The sequence below is a fragment of the Seriola aureovittata genome, chromosome 4 (genome assembly GCF_021018895.1).
Source record: "Seriola aureovittata isolate HTS-2021-v1 ecotype China chromosome 4, ASM2101889v1, whole genome shotgun sequence".
NCBI classification, from domain to species: Eukaryota; Metazoa; Chordata; class Actinopteri; order Carangiformes; family Carangidae; genus Seriola; species Seriola aureovittata.
Window position 1 is genome coordinate 8,430,132 of NC_079367.1, and position 18,418 is coordinate 8,448,549.

Below are 18,418 nucleotides of genomic sequence, written 5' to 3' on the forward strand. Positions count from 1 at the left end.
AGGCCCCCAAATTCTTTTTAACAATATGAGGGACATGATCTTGGTGTCCACTATGCAGGCTATAATACATCAAGCTTTACCAAAGATTCCTGTTGCAGTTGATTGATTACAGGTGTACAGTGTACACAGTAAAATGGCATAAAAAAAAGACACACAGAGCTTTATTCAGTAAAAATGTTTACTGGCACATTATAGTTGCAAATGTTATAAGCTACCATATTGTAGCAGGTATCACCCGTTACATTGTAAAGTCTTGCAAAGGGCGGTGGGGGTGGGGTGGGGGGGTGAAAGTGTCCACCAGGACAATGTCCTCCCCTTAAAGATTGCTTTTTTCATTGTCCTCTGAGCCTCAACTAACAGCAACAAGCAAAAGAAAATCGTTACACCAGCATCAGGTGTGACATTCGTGACTGTTGATCACATTCAAATATACAGAGAAGCAAGGTAACCATAGTAAAGCTGCAAATCAAACACTACAAAGATGCAGGCCTCCCCTTCTACTAATGTTGCATTCACCATCAAGCTTTTTTTTTTTGGTATTTACACAATAGTGAAGAGGCACTTGTTGTGCCTGTGTATGCCTACAGGAGAGGTCAGGGGTATTAACTTGCATTTTTAGCTGTGAAGCATTGCTTAAAGCGTGGCCAGCAGCGAGGTTCAGTGTATGGCTTCACAACCAATATTAAAAAAGTTCAGCAGCACCCCCTTACGGCCATGATAGCAATGAAGGCAAATCCACAGTGGTGTCCATCAGTGCAGTGGTTCTTGATATCTGGTCCTGCTGTTTCCAAAGCAGGACGCTAGGCTAGAGTATGATGGCTGTGCCTGAGCCAGTGAGAAGAGGTGCTGGAGTTGTGAACTGTAAATCAAAGCCATTTGATCACATTATCATCTGCAGGAACTGGGGCCACCTGTTGCTCAACGACGAGTCGAAACCTGCTGCTTTTCTGTGTCTTTGTCACCACGATCATTCAAACATCTCAGTCACCCTCAGTTACTCACACAAACTTAAAAAAAAATTTATGACGTGACATGTGGGATACCCCAGTGAATGCAGATCGATGTTCTAGCAAAACTTTTGAAATGGCAGAGGTAGTGCTCTGCTGATAATGGTAGGAAAAATGGTCAGCTTCTTTACTCAACACTGTAGAACATAGCAAAGGATGGGTCTTATCTACTTATTTACAACAGAGCAGCTTTACAATGTGTTCTGAAAAATGTAGGAAAGTTTGTTCTTTAACTGCTTAGTTTTAGGGGCAGATTTCAATGATCATACTGAGAATGTTTACCTTTATCACACTAACCTAATATGCTTAATTATGCTAATTATAGACAGTAATTGGAGTTATAATGCAGTTATTATCTGCCCATTTAAAACAAATTTCATGATAGTTAGCATCTCAGCTAAATTACCAATCCTCTAATGTAAACCCCTTGAAATGAAGAACTTAATCAAAAAGAAAGCAGTTTAAAACTTTTAATATAGATATTTTATATAATGTATACTTAAACAAGACAATGCGTCTTCCAAAATTTGAGAAATAGATGGACAAAAAAGGAGGAAAAAAACAACAAACAAAAACAGAACAATGGCAAACAGAAAGGTCTCGATGTTCCTATAGTGAAGCTCAAAGAGCAACAACATCTCTTCCAGCAATATGGAATTATAAAATGCTTATGTCAACATGAGCACATTTCAATGTGCTGTCCAGAACTTCTCTCAATCGTGTGCCGTCATGATTTAAATTATGCAGGTTTTTATTTCAACTACACAATACATCAGCTGATGTTTTGATTAGTTCCCCCTGTCTGCAGGTTGAAGGTTGGTCGACCAGCTCATGCAGTGTTTAGTTGGAATTGTAAACCTGCGAGCTGTTGCTCCAGACATACAACTACATAGATTCAAGTGCTTCGACACAGCATTAAAGAAAACAAAAACCAAAGACTCTAAACATCAAATGTGGAATCATTTGAAGTGTTAAAAATCCACCAAGTCAGTCAGTTTTTGGCCTTATTATAAAGACTTAACGATTGAACTTTTTTCATTCTTTAAATACAGGAACATTCAAACGCTTATTTCAAAAATATTTTAAACACTTACACTGATATTAACAACAGAAAATGAACAAAAGATTGGTGCTTAACTCCTCAGCTAGGGAGTGAGAATTACTGGACAGAGGACAGCGAATGGCTGTGTTCGTCTACATTGGTCTCTCTAGACGGGTTGGGGGAAAAAACTGTGGTCAAGCGTACAGTCTCTATTTTTCTCTTTCCTTCTATTATTCCTGTCTTTAACACAGAGTGACTGGCCTTAATGAACTCACACCTCCAACCAGCAGCTAGTTGGTTGGTCAGTCAGTCTGGACACAGCAACATGGACTCCAAAGAGCCTTACTGCGGCATCACTTTGAGTTAAATCAATGCAGCATTTAAAGCAAAGATTAGCCATGCATGAGATCCCAGTTTCTAATCCTGACTGAGTCATTTATTTAGCGCCAGGCTGGTCAAAGCAATCATAAATGACATGCTTGTTCCCTTTAAAAAAAAAAAAAAAAAGGCCATTGAGTGTGCCATGTAGTGTCCTCTCGTCGGTATTCCAGCAATAGTTCTGAGTTTTTAAAAACATGCATTAAAACAGACACAAATGGATGGTTGAGAATCAAAATGGTTGTTCATACATTCTCCTGCACTCATATGCACACACGCATTACATTCACGCATCTACTCAATTACACACATGCAGTGCAAACACAGAAATGCCAACCCTCCTCACCCTCCCCTCTTCCCCATTTCCACCTACTGTAGGAACAGTCCCACACTTGATTTGTAACAGCAAGTTCCAGAAAGAGCACTTGTTAAAAAAAATGAAATAAAAACAAACAAAAAAAAAATGCAGAAATATGGCTTTACATTTAAAACCGTAACGATTGATGAAATAAAAATTTGTTTTTTTCCCCCAAATCTTTTCCACTTTCCTAATTTTGATTATATTTCTATCAAGTACGTTTGTGTATATATATGCAGTCTATGCATGGATTGGTTGGTGTTGATGTGTGTGTAGCATGGGTACAGCTGGTAAAGAGGTGGTACTTGCTGGCATAACCTGGTTTTCAAAGTATCAAGGCTTTGATGTGGTGCCCAGTGTAGTGCAGCAGAGGTCCTGCAGGGAGGCCTAAAGCCAACCCTGAGAGGACGTACAGAGACAAAGCTGCCTGTCTATGCACACAAACCTGCTGAGGTCAGTCGTTCACAGCCTGTGTGTTCTTTTCATAATCTATAATCTGTGTCTTTTCTGATTTGCCAGTATGTGTATGTGGGTGTCTTTGTGTATGTGTTTGTGTGTGTGTGTGTGTGCGTTAAAGACCAAATGAAAATGTGTCTTGTGCCAGCCAAGTTTGTGTCGTTCGGATTCCCCAGCAGTGCGAGTGTGTATGTGGGATTGTGATTGTGTGTTAGCCTGCCCGCTTGTTCAAAAGTCTGAGTGATCATTCCCGTATGCTGGCAGAGTAGGAGAACTGAGGGAAGTGTGTACGCTGATCTGAATCCTCTGCATCTAAACTGTCATCTGCAGTAGGCACAATAGGAGAGAGAAAAAAGAACATTCAAAAGTTCAAAACAGATGTAAACTTCCTTAGAAATGTGAATCTAATCTTAAATCGCGAATAAAAGAGGCACAGGAGAAGATCTACTTACACTTATCTGGAGGAGTTATCGTAATGGTTTGTGCTGTGAACTCATCATCGAAATAACGCGTGTCCGTCTCTGATGTTACCTGGGGCTTGAAGGGTGGGATAAGCTGAGGGGAAGAAAAAAATCAGTCATTTTTTACACTCAGAACATCTTGTTTTAAATGTCACACAATTTGTTTTTTCCCAAGTTTCTCACCTTCTTTTCAGTGACATCCTGCCAGTTGATGGAGGTGAAGAACTTGTGGCTCATCACTTCTTTGGCATCGTCCGGTCCGCCTCCGAGCCTGTAAACAAAACAAAAACACTATCATTATCACCCACTCATCAGCCACACACAAATGTGGAAATACTGTTATTAGAAATGCACAACAAGCACTTACTTTGTGTTGTTCTCCGCTGACTTGCATTTACCAATTTCTCAACAAATTTATTCTTCATTTCCTTACTACTTACAGGTGCATGTGTTAGTAAGCCTGCAGGTAGAACTCAATGTGCTAATAATAGCAGTTGTTCGACCAAAACAACAATCAATTATGTGCTTGTGTGGCCATTACCCTGTACCAAAACTAATCAAGAAGGAACACAAGCTTAAATAATGTGGTTACTTATTTTATAGCTGAATACGTGGTGCCCTGGAGCATAGTGGAAGATTCAGAAAACTAATCAAGTGCATCACCAAAATCCCAGGAAAAAAAATTGTTTTCCTCAAGCTGTACTGCTGCATTTCCAAGAGGCAAACATTCAGTTGAACAGTCATGTTTGCACACTGAAACAGTATGTAAATAGTAAACAGCATTTAATTCTTAATTAGAGCCCATTATTAGCCCATCACAGATACATATATATTGGCATAAATGTTGGCTCATAAGTAACAAAAGACTGCACAGATTTATCATTTTGGGTACATATCTGTATTAACATCCATAGATGTACGGGACACGCTGTTATATTATTAAGTGCTTATTTTTTCCGAATTACGATGTCTCCAATTCTTATTTTCTTCTTAGTCTTTGGCTATCACAGTACACACACATACCTTTGTTTAGGATCCTTTTTGAGGAGACCAGCCAGCAGGGCCTTGGCTTCAGGAGCCAGATTCTTGGGGAAGCGTATTTCCTCCATGAGGATGAGCTCAAATAGACGCTCATGGTCCTGGTTGTAGAAGGGCAACCGACCACACATCATCTCATACATGACAACACCCAGTCCCCACCAGTCTACCGCTCGCCCGTAGTCATTGTCCTCCAGCACCTGATGGGGCAGGAATGAAAAGAGTTTAGAGAGAGAAATAAAAGAACTGACATTCAGTCAATTTAGAGGCAGGACTATCAGTTAACACTTTTACATCATTGCACTTGTTTCCCAATCTCAAAATAACAGTCAGCAAATATTTAGCAGAAGTAATTAAATTGTAAAAAATACTATCCCCTGGTAAAGTGAAGACAATGAGCTCTGTAGACAATATTACAAAACAATGACGCCATCATCATTGTTTTAAAATCAGACATCCTAATCAACAACTACAACTACTTCTCATCATGTGCTCATCCAGCCCTGTGACATCAGAGCTTCGTTACATAATCGTGGTCACAAATCCTACTGATGTCAGAGTCCACAGCCATTGTGGCGTTACCTCTGGTGCCAGGTATTCCGGGGTTCCACAGAAGGTTTTCATGGTGGCGCCATCTGTGATCCCCTCTTTACATAACCCAAAGTCTGTTATCTTTATGTGGCCGTCCTTGTCTAACATGAGGTTCTCCAGCTGTGCCGGGAAAGATTCAAATTAGAGTCAAATTAGTTGACAGCTGTGACAGGAAAAGGACTTAAAAATGGAATACATTGGAAAGGGCTCATGGTTACAGTACATTATTGAAACTTGAAGAGTAGGACTGAGCATTGTATCTGCATCAGTTAGTGAAAATGTTGATTGTATAACAATCTAAAGTTAGAGCATATTGAACAATATGTATCCAGTCTATTTTGCAATATATCAATACTAAACAGTCAGAGCAAGCAGACACCTTACCTTCAAATCCCTGTAAACTACATTGCGTGAGTGTAGGTACTCCAGTGCTGACACTATTTCTGCACCATAGAATCGTGCTCTGTCTTCTGTGAATACTCTATCCCGTGATAAGTGAAAGAAGAGCTGCAAAAGAATAAAAAAGTAAAGATAACTACCGGACAGAACAAATCCTCATGTTTTCGAGAGCTTTAATTTCATAAAAATCCTTAATTTGATTATGTTTCCCTTTTCTTAGTTACTTTTTATAGTGACTTTTCAATTTTCAATTACTTTTAAACATTTCTGTCTTTATTTCATTTAGAAAATAGCTTTTTAATCTGAATTGTTGGATTAACAACCAGCCGAGTACATGCAGTAACCAAAGCAATCCCTACTATGTATTGGTGTAACAACTAAGTTCAAAACTCTTTTGATATCATTTATTTCAAAAACATTTTGATGCATCATCAAATCCCACATTCAGCCCACAACTTGACCTGATTTGGATGTTTCCAAAAAGTTTAACAGTTGGACTTAAAACCTTAAATAGTTTTTCACCCCTGCTGCAATTACCCAATCTAAATGGTCATACACAGGTATAGTTACACAGCAGACACAACTGTAGCCCAGAGGTAAAAGAGAAAAACTTACTTCTCCTCCATTTGCATACTCCATCACAAAGCATAGCCGGTCATGTGTTTGAAATGCATATTTTAGTGTCTGTCGAGGAAGAAAAAGGAACGAAAATGCGTGACAGCATTACAAGGTATAAATGGTTCCTTAATCACAATACATTTACTAGTGCAATACAGGTGCTGGTAACTTACCGTTAGGAATGGGTGCCGTGTATTTTGGAGAACTCTGCTTTCCGTAACTGTGTGTGCCACCTCATCCTGGACGAATACACACACAAAGACATAATCAGAGCATATAATGAGAGCAAGATCACATACCAATATATAGCTGTGCTAAAACAGCTTAAAGTGAAGGTTCTTCTGCGATGTGATTAGCACTAACTTTAGCAATGATGACTTCTTTGCGAAGGATTTTCATGGCGTAGTACATCCCCGTGGCCTTTTCCTTCACCAGGATAACTTTACCAAATGTCCCTTTGCCGAGCAGCTTCAGGTAGTCAAAGTCACTCATGGTCTGTAGGAACAATGGTCAAAGATAAGCTATTAGAAAGATTCATACAACTTCACACCAGAGTGAGCTCATACCCTGTTTTTCCTCAAAGACACCATGAATGTTACATCTGTGAGTTTGATGGAACTTAATGTGTTCTTATGGAATATAAAAATATCTGTCTCTGAAACATACAGGAATAGCATTGTGATGAGTCAGTGGCTTCCCACTGTACTGTCGCCACTGCTGATGTTTGTGTGCTACATCTGATGTATGCCAACATGTGGGGCATGACATGATGTGACATGCTGAAATAGCTATAAATATCAAACTAGTGAACTGATACTTTCAATTAACACTTGAGAAAAAGCAGCAGGAAAGACAATTTTCTTCAGCGAAAAAAAAAAAAACTGACTTTGGCAATTCTTGGTGACAGGTGTGTAGCCAAGGTAGACATTGATCACTATTTGGATAATATCACATACATTGTAAATCAGGAAATCATTCAAATAAGGACAGGGCTGTAAAAGAATGTTTTTCACAAAATAAGAATTCAAAATGAAACTCCATACTATTTCCATACTGCATCTCTACATACAGTTAACAGTCAGTAGACCAACACTGTCCATAAAACCAGAGCAATTCAAAATCACTTGGAGTGAAACAGCACAGTGCACAAAATATATACACAAATACTACCCTCCACTCATTTAAAGGTTGCTTCACCAAAAAAGCTTTGAGAAAGAGGCTTAAAGTTTGAACAACTTGCTCAATAAAGATGAGCTTAGCTGGACAAACACAGCAAACACTCAGCTGCCAGGCACTGCTTGTGCAAATACTGACCACTTTTGTGTGGGATTTGGACACAGCAATCTCCATCTCCTCTGTGCCGCTGCTGTCACTTGGAGAGCCAAATTTGATCTCCATGGGCTCCTCATCCTGCTGCTGACTCTTCAGGCTATTTGCCACTGCCTGGATCGATCGCATCCATTCCTCCCTGAACCAGAAGAAAACACATATTACCCTTATCAAATATAGCCAGCGCCATGTCTACATTACTCTTACACAAATTGTATTCAAATTGTGAATTCATTGTATTCAGACAGATGTTTTAGATGCGCCAAATACATATCTTAAAGGAGAAACAGCAAGCTCAGTTTAGAAGGTAGAGGATAATCTGTACTATTCAGCTAGGGGATGCTGGGATTTGGTACTTGGCAGAGCCGATGTAAACAAAACTCAATGACGATTGCTTGGGTTAGGGGTGAATAATCAGTTCTAATCTGGCACTGAATTCTATTTTGAGCATGATGGTCTTTCCTTCTCACACAAACTAAAATGAATTTCATGACCTGTAGTGAATAATGGCCCATTTAGGCCCTTTGTTTCATTTTGTGAAAATGTTGTGTCTTTCTGTCCTTACCTCTATTAAAGCAAGACTTTATCCTTCAAACTTCTCTTAACTCCCAACACACTAAAATTAATTTCAGTCATCAAATAATTTTAGAGGGGTGGTGTGTGTTTATGCTGTGCCCAACCATAAAACAAGTGACATTTCAATGCAGCAGCCTTGACAAAGTTGCGCTGAAACACCTTGTTTTAAGAGATAATGAGGAGCAGGAGGCATAGTCATAGTCCTATAGTGTGAGCAGAAATTGTTTTTGCATGTAAACAGAATTTTTAGGTGCACTGGTCTAAGCCCACTACAGATGGCACTCTCAAATTTTAATCAAGACTACTTTTACCACAGGGCCAGTAAAATATAAAAACCCTTGGAATGAATGTCTTGTACCTCTCCTCGTTGCTGTCCACGTGAAAGGTGCGCTCAATAACCGAGGTCCACTGCAGACAACGAATGACAAACGTGTTGGGCCTGGGGCGCTCTGTCTTCATCAGCTGGCATTCTACAAAACACAGACACACCAACTAACACAGAAGAACTGAAGGCACCAACAACAAAACATAAAAACACTTTGCAGATTTAATCTGGCGGCTTGAATTTAAATTTGCCAGCCAGAACAGAAAGCTGACCTGCGACAGAGAAGTTGTTGAGCGGCGGGAGGCTGTGGTCACTGGACACCTCAGGCTTCTCTTTGTAGCCAATAAAGGAGCCATCGCTCTTTAAGATGAAGTAACGAGGCCGCCATGTTTTGATGTATTCACCTGGAAAACACAGACAAGTGGAGATTTTTGAGCCAACAGAGTTTTAATGTTTGACTACTCGTTGTATGGCAAGATACACTATTTAATGAAACTAAATTAAACTAAGCACTGCTGTTCTCAATCGATGAAAAAAACTACAAACTTGACAGATAGCTCACAAGCCTACAGGGGGGAGTATTTAATACTCAAATGGTAGATTTTGAGATGGACTACCACTACAATGTAGACTCAGATGATGGACAGTGAACACAGGGGGCCCCCTTACCTCTCTTGTGGAGCCATCCCTCTCTCACAACACTGACTTCATTCATGCTGGGGCAGAAGACTGTCTGGGCTGGGAGGGGGCTGCAGACAAGCTGGTGGAAATTGTGCAAACTGCTCCTATTGGTCAACTGCCTGACAGTGGCTCAGATACAAAAAACAACTATATAATATAATACCTAGAGGAAGGGAACAGAAAGAGACACTGTTAATTCAGGATACAAACACGGGTCTCAAATTGTCCATCAAATACAAAAACAATGCCCATTGTATCCTGGTGTAGCTTTAACATATAAATTACAGTCATGTGAGAAGGGCCATAAACAGCACACATCAGAAAAACATCACAAAAGTTATAGCGTGTCAAGTGAATACTTAATATATAAGTGCACTTTTACCCTTTGTTAAAAATTAAAAACCTCTGCTAACTTGTAAAGGTGTGAGCAAAACAGCTGGGTGACTTCAGACTATTTATAATTCAACTCCTCACTTCGAACAAAAGAGCATAGCCTTGGGAAATATTTTTTTTAACTCAATTGTCTTTTTGGGCATAAAGGGAACACTAAAAAATGAATGTGAAAAGACATAGGGCGTAAAGGAAGTAAAACTACAGCCAGAGAGGTGGAGGTGAACACACAAAGTGAAACTGATTTCTCATAACAAAGGAAACTTTCTGTATATTGCTCTTGATGCCTATCTGAGTGTTGTCACTACAGCACTGCACTTGAATAATTCCTCTCCTTCTGAGGCACTCTGTTGCCTTGAAACACAACTCCACAACAAAGAAAACTGCTGAAATCTGCACATCTGCTCAACCCTTATATGTGACCATCTGATAATTCTGACAGTGACATTCAAACTGAGACTAGTGTAATGACTATCGTGACCACAAGCTAGATATCAAAACTGCACTGCATCTTGTGCAACTCAGTTTCATGTTATTTCTATAATATAATTGTTCCTGGTGTTATGGTGATGCCAGGTAATGATCGAAGAATTGTGGGATCAATACCATTGATCAAACAATTAGAAAATTGGCTGTAAAGCTCTTTATTGTCAAATGTAATAACCTCCCACAGCTTTTGCTGAATGTTTGAGGAGAGGCCTTGCTGATCCAGGGTCAGCCCTGAATCAACAGCTTATGTTAGATAATAGGTTTACCAGAATTTCACAGTATTTCAGTGAAAGTGATGGGGTTGAATATTACAGTGCATACAGTCACCAGAACAAAGACTGTTTGAACTGCTTTGTTTACAAAGATAAAAACAGATAAGGCTTCTCTCGACTTCAGACCTTTTTTATGGCCATTCGAGGTGCATCCAAGGGTTGTTTATAGCTGTACACTTATTTATCTCAATGGTCAAAGTAATAGGTAGCTGCTGTTTGAAATAATAAATAAGATGCACAACTTTTCACTGTACACAGGATATCGATTTGTCTTTAGAAACACGACATCAGTAATATGTAGTAACACGTTAATGTTTGTGGCTTACATGTAACACCATGTGAAGAAACGACAAACCTTAAAAATAAAACAACTCGATAATTCTATGCTATTAATGTCTATAAAATTATACACTGCACCAAACACGACCACAAGCTGCCCAACGTAAACATTACAGTAACGTTAAACCATCCTCATCTTTCAGTGTAGCGGCTAGCTAACTGAGGCAAAGTCAACAAACGTTACCTTCCAAGTTCAAGACAGGTCGTTAGCTTCTCTATCGTAGCTTAACAATAAATAGATTGCTACAACACTTCAGCAATAGCTGATGGGCAGTCTGGCCAAGTGGCGCGCCAGACAGCAGTGAGGACACTGACCATGACCGCATTACGACCAAACAAGGCAGCTAGCCAAAATAGCTTTCAAGCTAACAGCTAGTTAGCATATCAGTTAGCCACTTGCGCTACTTCTCATTACCCCGGCTTTTACTTACCTCGACTTCAGTGACAAAAAAATACACCCAGCCGTTGGTACTTGAGGAGGCTCAGAGCCGCACAAAGCTCCCACCAGTTATCACTCGGAGCTTGTGTGTATTGAACTCTGTCAATGATCACACAGCTTTAGCGGACTGCTCGCTGAGCTTGTTTTCTTCTCTCACAACAGCAGCGGCGGCGGCGGCGGCGTGCTTGGTCAGTTGCTGCTGCAGTGGCTCAGTGAAGCCTACGCAAACCAGCCACAGAATGAAGTCCACTGAGCTCCAACTTGATGGATAGTTGCGTTGAATACGATTACAAATACTTTCCAAATCCTGGGTAGATATAAAAAAAAAAAAAAAAAAAACACAACCCGCCTCTTTGTGGGTTTAATATGGGTAGTCGCCTGCTTAGCGTGGAAGCCCTCCGTCCCAGCCAGACTGTACAGCAGCCCCACAGACGCACACAAAAGGAAGTGACGTACGAGGCCAGAGAGGGTCCACTGCACCTGAACAGTCGGTGTGAAAGTACATCAAGTACTATACTGTAACCTTAACCTCACCCCAGCTGTGCACTGCTGAATTACACATTATCTGAGAGATAGGCAGTGCAAAAATGTCTAAAAATTAATGTGAAATGCCCGAAAACGTCTTCCTTTTAAACCAGAGTTCCCACCTCCTCTTTAAACCAATAGCTTTCTTTTATTCTACCCACTGTTTAAGAATAAAGGAACAATTTTCCATAGATGTGAACCTTGTCAAAGACCCATGAAACCAACCACTGCTACAGCAATTGTGTGTAAAGTGATGGGGTTAAACAGGAGAGAGGCAATGTTATAAATGTAACAAAAGTTTATTATTCAGGTGTCATTTGCAAAATATTCCTTTGTGATACATATTATGAAACATGTCCTCAAAAGCAAGCGCTTTCTGTCAGAGGGCTTTACTTTGTTGCCTTTGTTGCTTTCTTTGCAGGTAGCGAGCACGAGCATCACTGACAGTGGCTTCGTTGTTTCGCTTCTCCAGCTTTTTTGTGACATCCTCAGTAGAAACCTCTGAAAAAAGAACAGTAGTAATGTATTAGTAAGTTATAAAACAGAGTATAGCTTATCCATTCATTCACCCAGTAAAACACTTCAGGCAAAAATGGCCTGTTAATCGACAGTGTGCTTTGGGTGGACCAAACACTAAGCTCTATAACATAACAGTTTCCAAATAAATATTAATTTAATTATTCAGAAACCTGGTTGTCTTTTGGCTGCTTCCCTGTTCTCCCATTTTATCATCTCTTCATCAGTAACTTCTTCTCTTGCTACGCTGCTCAGTTCATAGACATCCACCTCATGGAGTTTAGGCAGCAAGTCCTTCACCCACTCATATCGAATAGGACACACGGTCCTGATGTACACCCGGGAAGTCACCAGCACATCGTGGAAGATGACCCAGTTCAGCTCTGCCTCCTGGTCAAACAGCTTAGAGCAACAAGGAATCATGATCACAGGGGAAATTAGAGAGGAAGCATAACAGTTTATGTTCCAGACCTAATGGGTCATTGATTTGATTGAGATTTTTTTAATGAATTCAAAAATACATTTACCGATGATGATGGATGAATGTGAACCATGGATCCATGTCCATCCATTGTGCAGAATACCTTTCCCACAGACCTATGTGGGATGGAAAAAATAACTGAACATCATTCACAGCCAGCACAAAATCTCACAAAAACTAGGGAGTTAAGTATGGATAATTTCAAATGAACCTTGATGATACCTTCTGGCAACGTTGGTGAAGTAGCCCGTGCACAGGCATCGCCTGAGGAGTTCACTCTTGTTGCCATCAAATGTTTCTACAGGGAAATCTCTCTTCTGGAAAGCAAGAGGGTGGATCGGCAAAAAAAAAATGACAGTCATATTAATTAGCACAGCAGTGTGTTGGCAAACAAATGAATGTGAGGAGCAACAATGATCTGTGACAGCTAATAATGATTAGACAACATTGTACAGTGCAGCTAAAACATTTAACAGAGCATGGATACCCAACATACTGTAGTCAGTGGTGTGAAAATGAGTTCTGTACATTACTGTACCTGTTGGAGGCGGAGGAGGATCTCTCGCAGCTGAGTCTCCACACTAAAGGCCGACTTCAGCGCCCTCCAGTGGATCCAGTTCTCTTTACACCACACTGATGGTCTGTCACTACAGAGTGATAATATCATCACATCAGGTCTTGCATACATGGCAACTGATGGACTAACTTTGACTGTACGTAAGTACTGTACCTGGATTTGCATGACTGAAACACACTCAGAAGTGTGGCAAAGTCATTCATACTGCCGCTTTTGTTGGCCAGCCCTCTGTGCTTCTTATCTGCCTCTTTCTGCTTCTCAGGGTGGCCTGCAGGAAGCTTGGCATTAGTCAAAGCCAAGTGAGCTCAGAGCTGACGTCTTTAGCTACTCCTCTGCATATGCCATTTCCTGGCACAGGGACTAAATTTATCAATAAACCAACACATCAGTAAATAAAAATAAATAAAATACAAATAAAATTATATATATATAGTCAGTTGCACTTTAGGGACAAGTTTAATATCTCTGCTATTAGACAATTGTCTAAATAAACACCGAGTGTTACAGATAACAGAGGAATGTTTTTTACCTTTGTAGTCTTTAATTACAAGCACGCTTTTAGTTCTATTTAAAGATTCCCAATATGTCAAAAAGTTACATTTCTGACCTGGCCTGATGAGGATATTCTCCACGGACAGCATGGCAGCCACAGGGAGCAGCAAGTCCTGGCAGCCGAGCGAGGCGGCTTTGAGCACAGCCCTGGTGAGGCCTGGGTGCAGCGGGAACTCCACCATCAACTCCCCCAGTCGGGTCACCCTACCTCTCCTATGGCCCACGCACCAGACACATAGAGCCCATGAAATGTCAGCAAGAATTACTTAACCCCCCCTGTGCTGTGCTTCGAGAACCAAACACTTGGTCGACAGGTATAACCACTCACCTGTCAATAGCATCAAATTGATAGAGCTGTTTTAATGCTTCTAGAATAAACCTCTCCTCTGGACAGTCCAGGTAAGGAAACCTTAAAAGAAATTAACTCTTTATTGAAGATGCTTAAAAAGGTGCGTGCAGAAATGATGAACTCTAAGAAAGCAAACAGACCAGAATGGGTACCAGTTTACCTAATGACATCATGGACGCCCAGGCACTTGAGTGTGAGTATCACTGCAGTCAGACTTGTCCTCTGAATTTCTGGAGCTGTATATTCGGGCATGCTCTTTTCCCAGAATTCCTTGGTATAGATTCGAAAGCATTTCCCGGCTGAGGTTCTTCCAGCTCGGCCTGCCCTCTGCTGAGCCTCACTCCTAATCACAGAAAATCCCCCCAAAAAATCCCATCCAAATCTCTGTTGGTAAGCTTTCTTAATAGCATGAGTGTTAGCAGGAAAATGACTAAAACAAAGCTATTTGCAAGTTTGAGATGACTGAGATTTTACATTTTTCACAACTCACTTTGATATTGGCACCACCTCCAAGATATCCATGCCCACCCTGGAGTTGTGGTTGAGTTGCTTCACAAACCCGCTGTCTATGATGTACCTATACAGGGAAATAATGGCATGATGATGTGTTTTGCAGTGAAACATTTCAGTGAAGTTGATTTAATGTCACAATTTCATGGATGTATATGATAAACCAGGGAAAACAGGCCTCACTCACTTTATACCATTGATGGTGAGAGATGTTGCTGCAATGTTAGTGGCCACTACACACTTCCTTATTTTTGGGGGCGGTGGCTGAAAGATCTGCCTCTGTTGATCTATTACAAGACCAAAAAAAATCAGAAACTACTTTCAATTTGGAAAATCTACCTTGCAATAAGATGTAACAGCTGTTGTATGCGTTATACCCGTGGGCATGGATCCATAAAGGGGTAAAATGAGAAGGCCCTCCACTGTTTGGTCCTGTACATCATAGCGATAGTCTATAGACTCTGCCTTTTCATACAGCAAGTCACAGGCACGCTCAATCTCTGACTGACCTGTCGAACATTAGGAGAATGAATGTGGCAGATTTTGTCAGTGTTGCGGCATAATCTGATTTTAGAGCTTGATAATTGTAACAAACCTGTCAAAAACACGAGAATATCCCCAGCCATTTCACTGGTGTGCACATCAAGGGCCATTTTCACTACCTGTGGAGCAAAGGCGGTCAAATTAATGAATAGCAACAAAATGTATCAAGCTCTAAAGTAAAAGGCTTTTCCTGTGACATTGTTAAGATTAAAAAAATCAACAAACAAACAAACAAACAAAAAATCCCAGTACCTCTTTTACATAACCAGTACTTTCAATGTCTTTCGGTCCTACAGCAGAACCAAAAGTGCAGGTTACAGGAAAAGTCCTTCCAGGTATAGCAAAGACGAGACAGTCGCCAAGAAAGGCTGAAAGTTTGTCAGTTTCCAAGGTGGCGGACATCACCACCACCTTCAAAGGAAAAGATCGACCCTTTGTGGCTTTAGCAGGGTTGGTGAAGATTTTCTTCAATAAACCCAGGAGAATATCCTGCAACAAATACAAACAATTGCTAAATGTGTGTGATGGAGGATGAGGAAAAGAACAAACAGTTTTTGGTTTATTGGATGTTGACAAGATGTATGTATATTAACAGCACAGTGCAGAAATTATTAATTATTATACATATTTAAGTGTTAATGACATACAGTGACTATATTGACTCACTGTGTTGAGGCTGCGTTCATGGACTTCATCCAAAATTACAACACTGTACTGAGAAAGTCCGGGGTCTGCCAGGATCTCTCTGAGCAAACAGCCATCCGTCATGTACTTCACCGCTGTGTCCTGGCTCAAACACAGTAACAGCTCAATTTTATCCGATATTCACATTAATACACTGGATATTCTGCAGGGATGTCTCATATCTGTCTCTCACCTGTGATGTGCAGTCATCAAAGCGGACTTGGTAGCCAACATCTCTACCCAGGGTGCATTGCATCTCCTGGGCTACCCTCTGGGCCACTGTGATGGCAGCCACCCGGCGGGGCTGGGTGATGCCAATTTTGCCATCTTTACAAAAACCTTTTTTTTTTTTTTTTAAAGAAACAACAAATGATTAATCTTCTGAATTCACAGTTTGTATCCTAACCTCACAAACTTCACACAAGGTAAAAGCTACATACTGCTGTGTTTAACGGTGCTTTTAACTTCATATTACAAGGGATAGGACAGCAGAATTACAGCTTACCAGCTTGATACAGGTACTGTGGAAGTTGTGTGGTTTTCCCGCTGCCGGTCTCACCGGTGACAACCAGAAAAGTGTTGTCTCTCACAGCCTGAACTAACTTGGTTTTGTGCTGGTAGATCGGCAGGTGTTTGGACTCGTTGTCTTTTGACTCCCATCTCGTTGATTTGGACATACCTGACAACTCTGAGCAGCTGTACCGGCAGATATCAGTGTGAGCAGCTAAACAGGCGAAAGAAATACTGCCGCTAATCACGCTGAACAGTTTGGTTGCTCTTTGTGCGACATAAACAGCGTTAAACTGTACGAAACACCATTTAACTTACCTCTGTCGTTTCACATACGACACATTGGCTAAAACACTTCCGCAAACTAACCCATTCCGCGTTTCTATTGGTCAACTTGAGCATGTGACCCAAGCTCCTCCACCACAATAAAAGTCTGGCTTGAAGAAGTTTACAGTAGGCTAATCGAGTCGGTTTTTTAATTTCAATTAAATCAAATAACAATATTTATTGTTTTTGCTGCTTTTAAATTTTTTTTTTTTTTTTTTTTTTAAATACCTGTGGATGTGAAATTCAGTCACAGCAAAAACCACCAAAAGACAGTATTTAAGTTAAAGCCATTTCCCACTATATATCATCATAGAATTAAAAAGACCAAAATAATTTTGCTGCAGGAATGGGGTTTTTTTTTCAGCACCGTAAAAGGTGTACAGAATCTAGATGTGCATTTTACACAGTAACAACCAAACAACTTTTCTCCAGGAAGCTGCCTTTGTCCTGATCTGTTAAGACCTGACATGTTAGAATCAAGTTATCTGGATCGCTTGTCTGAGTAACACCCAAAAACCCTGCTTTAGGTTTTATGTGGTTAAGATATGTAATTCCAAAAGTTACTTCTTATAACAGGGTAGTACACACCCAGTTTTAATATCAAGTGGTAACACTGCTAACCCAGGCGGGGTTTAAGACAGGAACCTTGAATTTAAAAGTGGACTTCCTGACAACCTGCATTATTCGTGGTTAATTTGATAAAATCAACACGAGTTGAGTTGATATATGATATAATGAAAATGATGTGAAGAATGCTTAATCAAGGCCATTATACTAATTTATAGATTTATTTTCACTACAAATCATGGTCAGTTCTTTGCAGAACTGTTCTCAATCTTGGTGTTTCCAAAATGACTTGAAGTAGTTGTCCTTTTCTGGTTATTTACATTAGATAAAGAAGAGGACCACTAGAGACAACACTGTAAAGAATCCTCTGTCTTGGCCCTGGTGTGATTCTCCTTAATTTACGCCCGACTGGAAGACAGGAAAAAATGGAGACCATCGTTCACACTGTTGCATGCAAGTGAGTGTGTAAATCAACCACAACCACAGAAGACAGAATCTTTAGATGAGCGTCCTCATAAAAGGATAAATAAGATGCTGCTCCACTTACCATTGCTGCAGGACTGTAAGCAGTCTAGTCCTTTACAGAGCTCTATATCACAGTGGAAATATACCTGTAGGAAAACATCCCCATAATAAAAAATGCACCAAGGCTAACAAACAAACATACTACTATCTAGATCTCTTACATACCTGGGTTTCAAATGTTGGGGGCTTTGCAAAAGTGAACAGTTTGACCACAAACCATTTGTGAAGAGAGGGATACATCAGGTCCTTGCTGGAGACAACTGGCAACCCAGCAGTTCTGTGGCTATCACCAGTGAAAGGACACCTGGATTTGACACACAGATTAGCATCAAATCATACTCTTCTTTTTTAAATTTCAGAAAAAGGTCACATCTATGTGTTTAACCCTTTAACAAGCAGGTTCCATCTTTGTGGGTTATGTGGGTCTTCACTTGGTGTGGCCCAGCAGTCCTCCAGCAGCAGAACCAAGTCCTTGTCCTCGTGTTTGAGAACAAACACCTCCACGTACACAGGCTGGCCGAGCTGAGTCACTGTTTGAGGGTCTCGAGAGGAATAGAAAGACCT

The 18,418-nt window shown here is 40.5% G+C and overlaps 2 protein-coding genes across 4 annotated transcripts; both read right to left on the minus strand.

Annotated features, from left to right (window-relative positions):
• Positions 1 to 1,463: 1,463 nt before the first annotated feature.
• akt2 (v-akt murine thymoma viral oncogene homolog 2) lies at positions 1,464 to 11,597 on the minus strand. Of its 2 annotated transcripts, none has more exons than XM_056374391.1 (14): positions 11,181 to 11,597; positions 9,248 to 9,422; positions 8,851 to 8,982; positions 8,612 to 8,723; positions 7,663 to 7,816; positions 6,712 to 6,843; positions 6,522 to 6,587; positions 6,346 to 6,414; positions 5,716 to 5,838; positions 5,323 to 5,451; positions 4,726 to 4,940; positions 3,886 to 3,973; positions 3,694 to 3,796; positions 1,464 to 3,565 (listed from the first exon to the last, which is right to left on the minus strand). In XM_056374391.1, the coding sequence occupies exons 2-14, from the start codon at positions 9,291 to 9,293 to the stop codon at positions 3,486 to 3,488; spliced, it is 1,449 nt and encodes a 482-aa protein (XP_056230366.1). In that variant the 5' UTR covers positions 9,294 to 9,422; positions 11,181 to 11,597; the 3' UTR covers positions 1,464 to 3,485. The 2 variants fall into 2 exon arrangements, with proteins under 2 accessions (XP_056230366.1, XP_056230367.1); XM_056374392.1 differs by lacking the exon at positions 11,181 to 11,597 and adding an exon at positions 10,934 to 10,957.
• Positions 11,598 to 11,993: 396 nt separating this feature from the next.
• On the minus strand, positions 11,994 to 17,365 carry dhx40 (DEAH (Asp-Glu-Ala-His) box polypeptide 40). Of its 2 annotated transcripts, none has more exons than XM_056373141.1 (18): positions 16,754 to 17,365; positions 16,431 to 16,621; positions 16,119 to 16,264; positions 15,908 to 16,027; positions 15,494 to 15,730; positions 15,294 to 15,360; positions 15,076 to 15,207; positions 14,886 to 14,985; positions 14,679 to 14,765; positions 14,349 to 14,531; positions 14,168 to 14,248; positions 13,895 to 14,052; positions 13,441 to 13,555; positions 13,249 to 13,357; positions 12,933 to 13,027; positions 12,757 to 12,826; positions 12,403 to 12,631; positions 11,994 to 12,214 (listed from the first exon to the last, which is right to left on the minus strand). In XM_056373141.1, the coding sequence occupies exons 2-18, from the start codon at positions 16,600 to 16,602 to the stop codon at positions 12,093 to 12,095; spliced, it is 2,223 nt and encodes a 740-aa protein (XP_056229116.1). In that variant the 5' UTR covers positions 16,603 to 16,621; positions 16,754 to 17,365; the 3' UTR covers positions 11,994 to 12,092. The 2 variants fall into 2 exon arrangements, with proteins under 2 accessions (XP_056229116.1, XP_056229114.1); XM_056373139.1 differs by having other exon boundaries at positions 16,431 to 16,649; positions 16,754 to 17,364.
• Positions 17,366 to 18,418: the final 1,053 nt, after the last annotated feature.

What these genes read in the sequence shown, in the direction of transcription:
- dhx40 (XM_056373141.1), bottom strand. Translation starts at nt 16,602, where the DNA reads ATGTCCAAATCAACGAGATGGGAGTCAAAAGACAACGAGTCCAAACAC. An exon ending in TTCACCAACGTTGCCAGAAG is followed by an intron (nt 12,827 to 12,932) that starts GTATCATCAAGG and finishes CATCCCACATAG; the next exon opens with GTCTGTGGGAAAGGTATTCT. An exon ending in AGCAGCCAAAAGACAACCAG is followed by an intron (nt 12,215 to 12,402) that starts GTTTCTGAATAA and finishes TTCTTTTTTCAG; the next exon opens with AGGTTTCTACTGAGGATGTC.
- akt2 (XM_056374391.1), bottom strand. Translation starts at nt 9,293, where the DNA reads ATGAATGAAGTCAGTGTTGTGAGAGAGGGATGGCTCCACAAGAGAG. An exon ending in GGGATGGCTCCACAAGAGAG is followed by an intron (nt 8,983 to 9,247) that starts GTAAGGGGGCCC and finishes TGTGTTTTCCAG; the next exon opens with GTGAATACATCAAAACATGG. An exon ending in CCAAATCCCACACAAAAGTG is followed by an intron (nt 6,844 to 7,662) that starts GTCAGTATTTGC and finishes TTGTTCCTACAG; the next exon opens with ACCATGAGTGACTTTGACTA.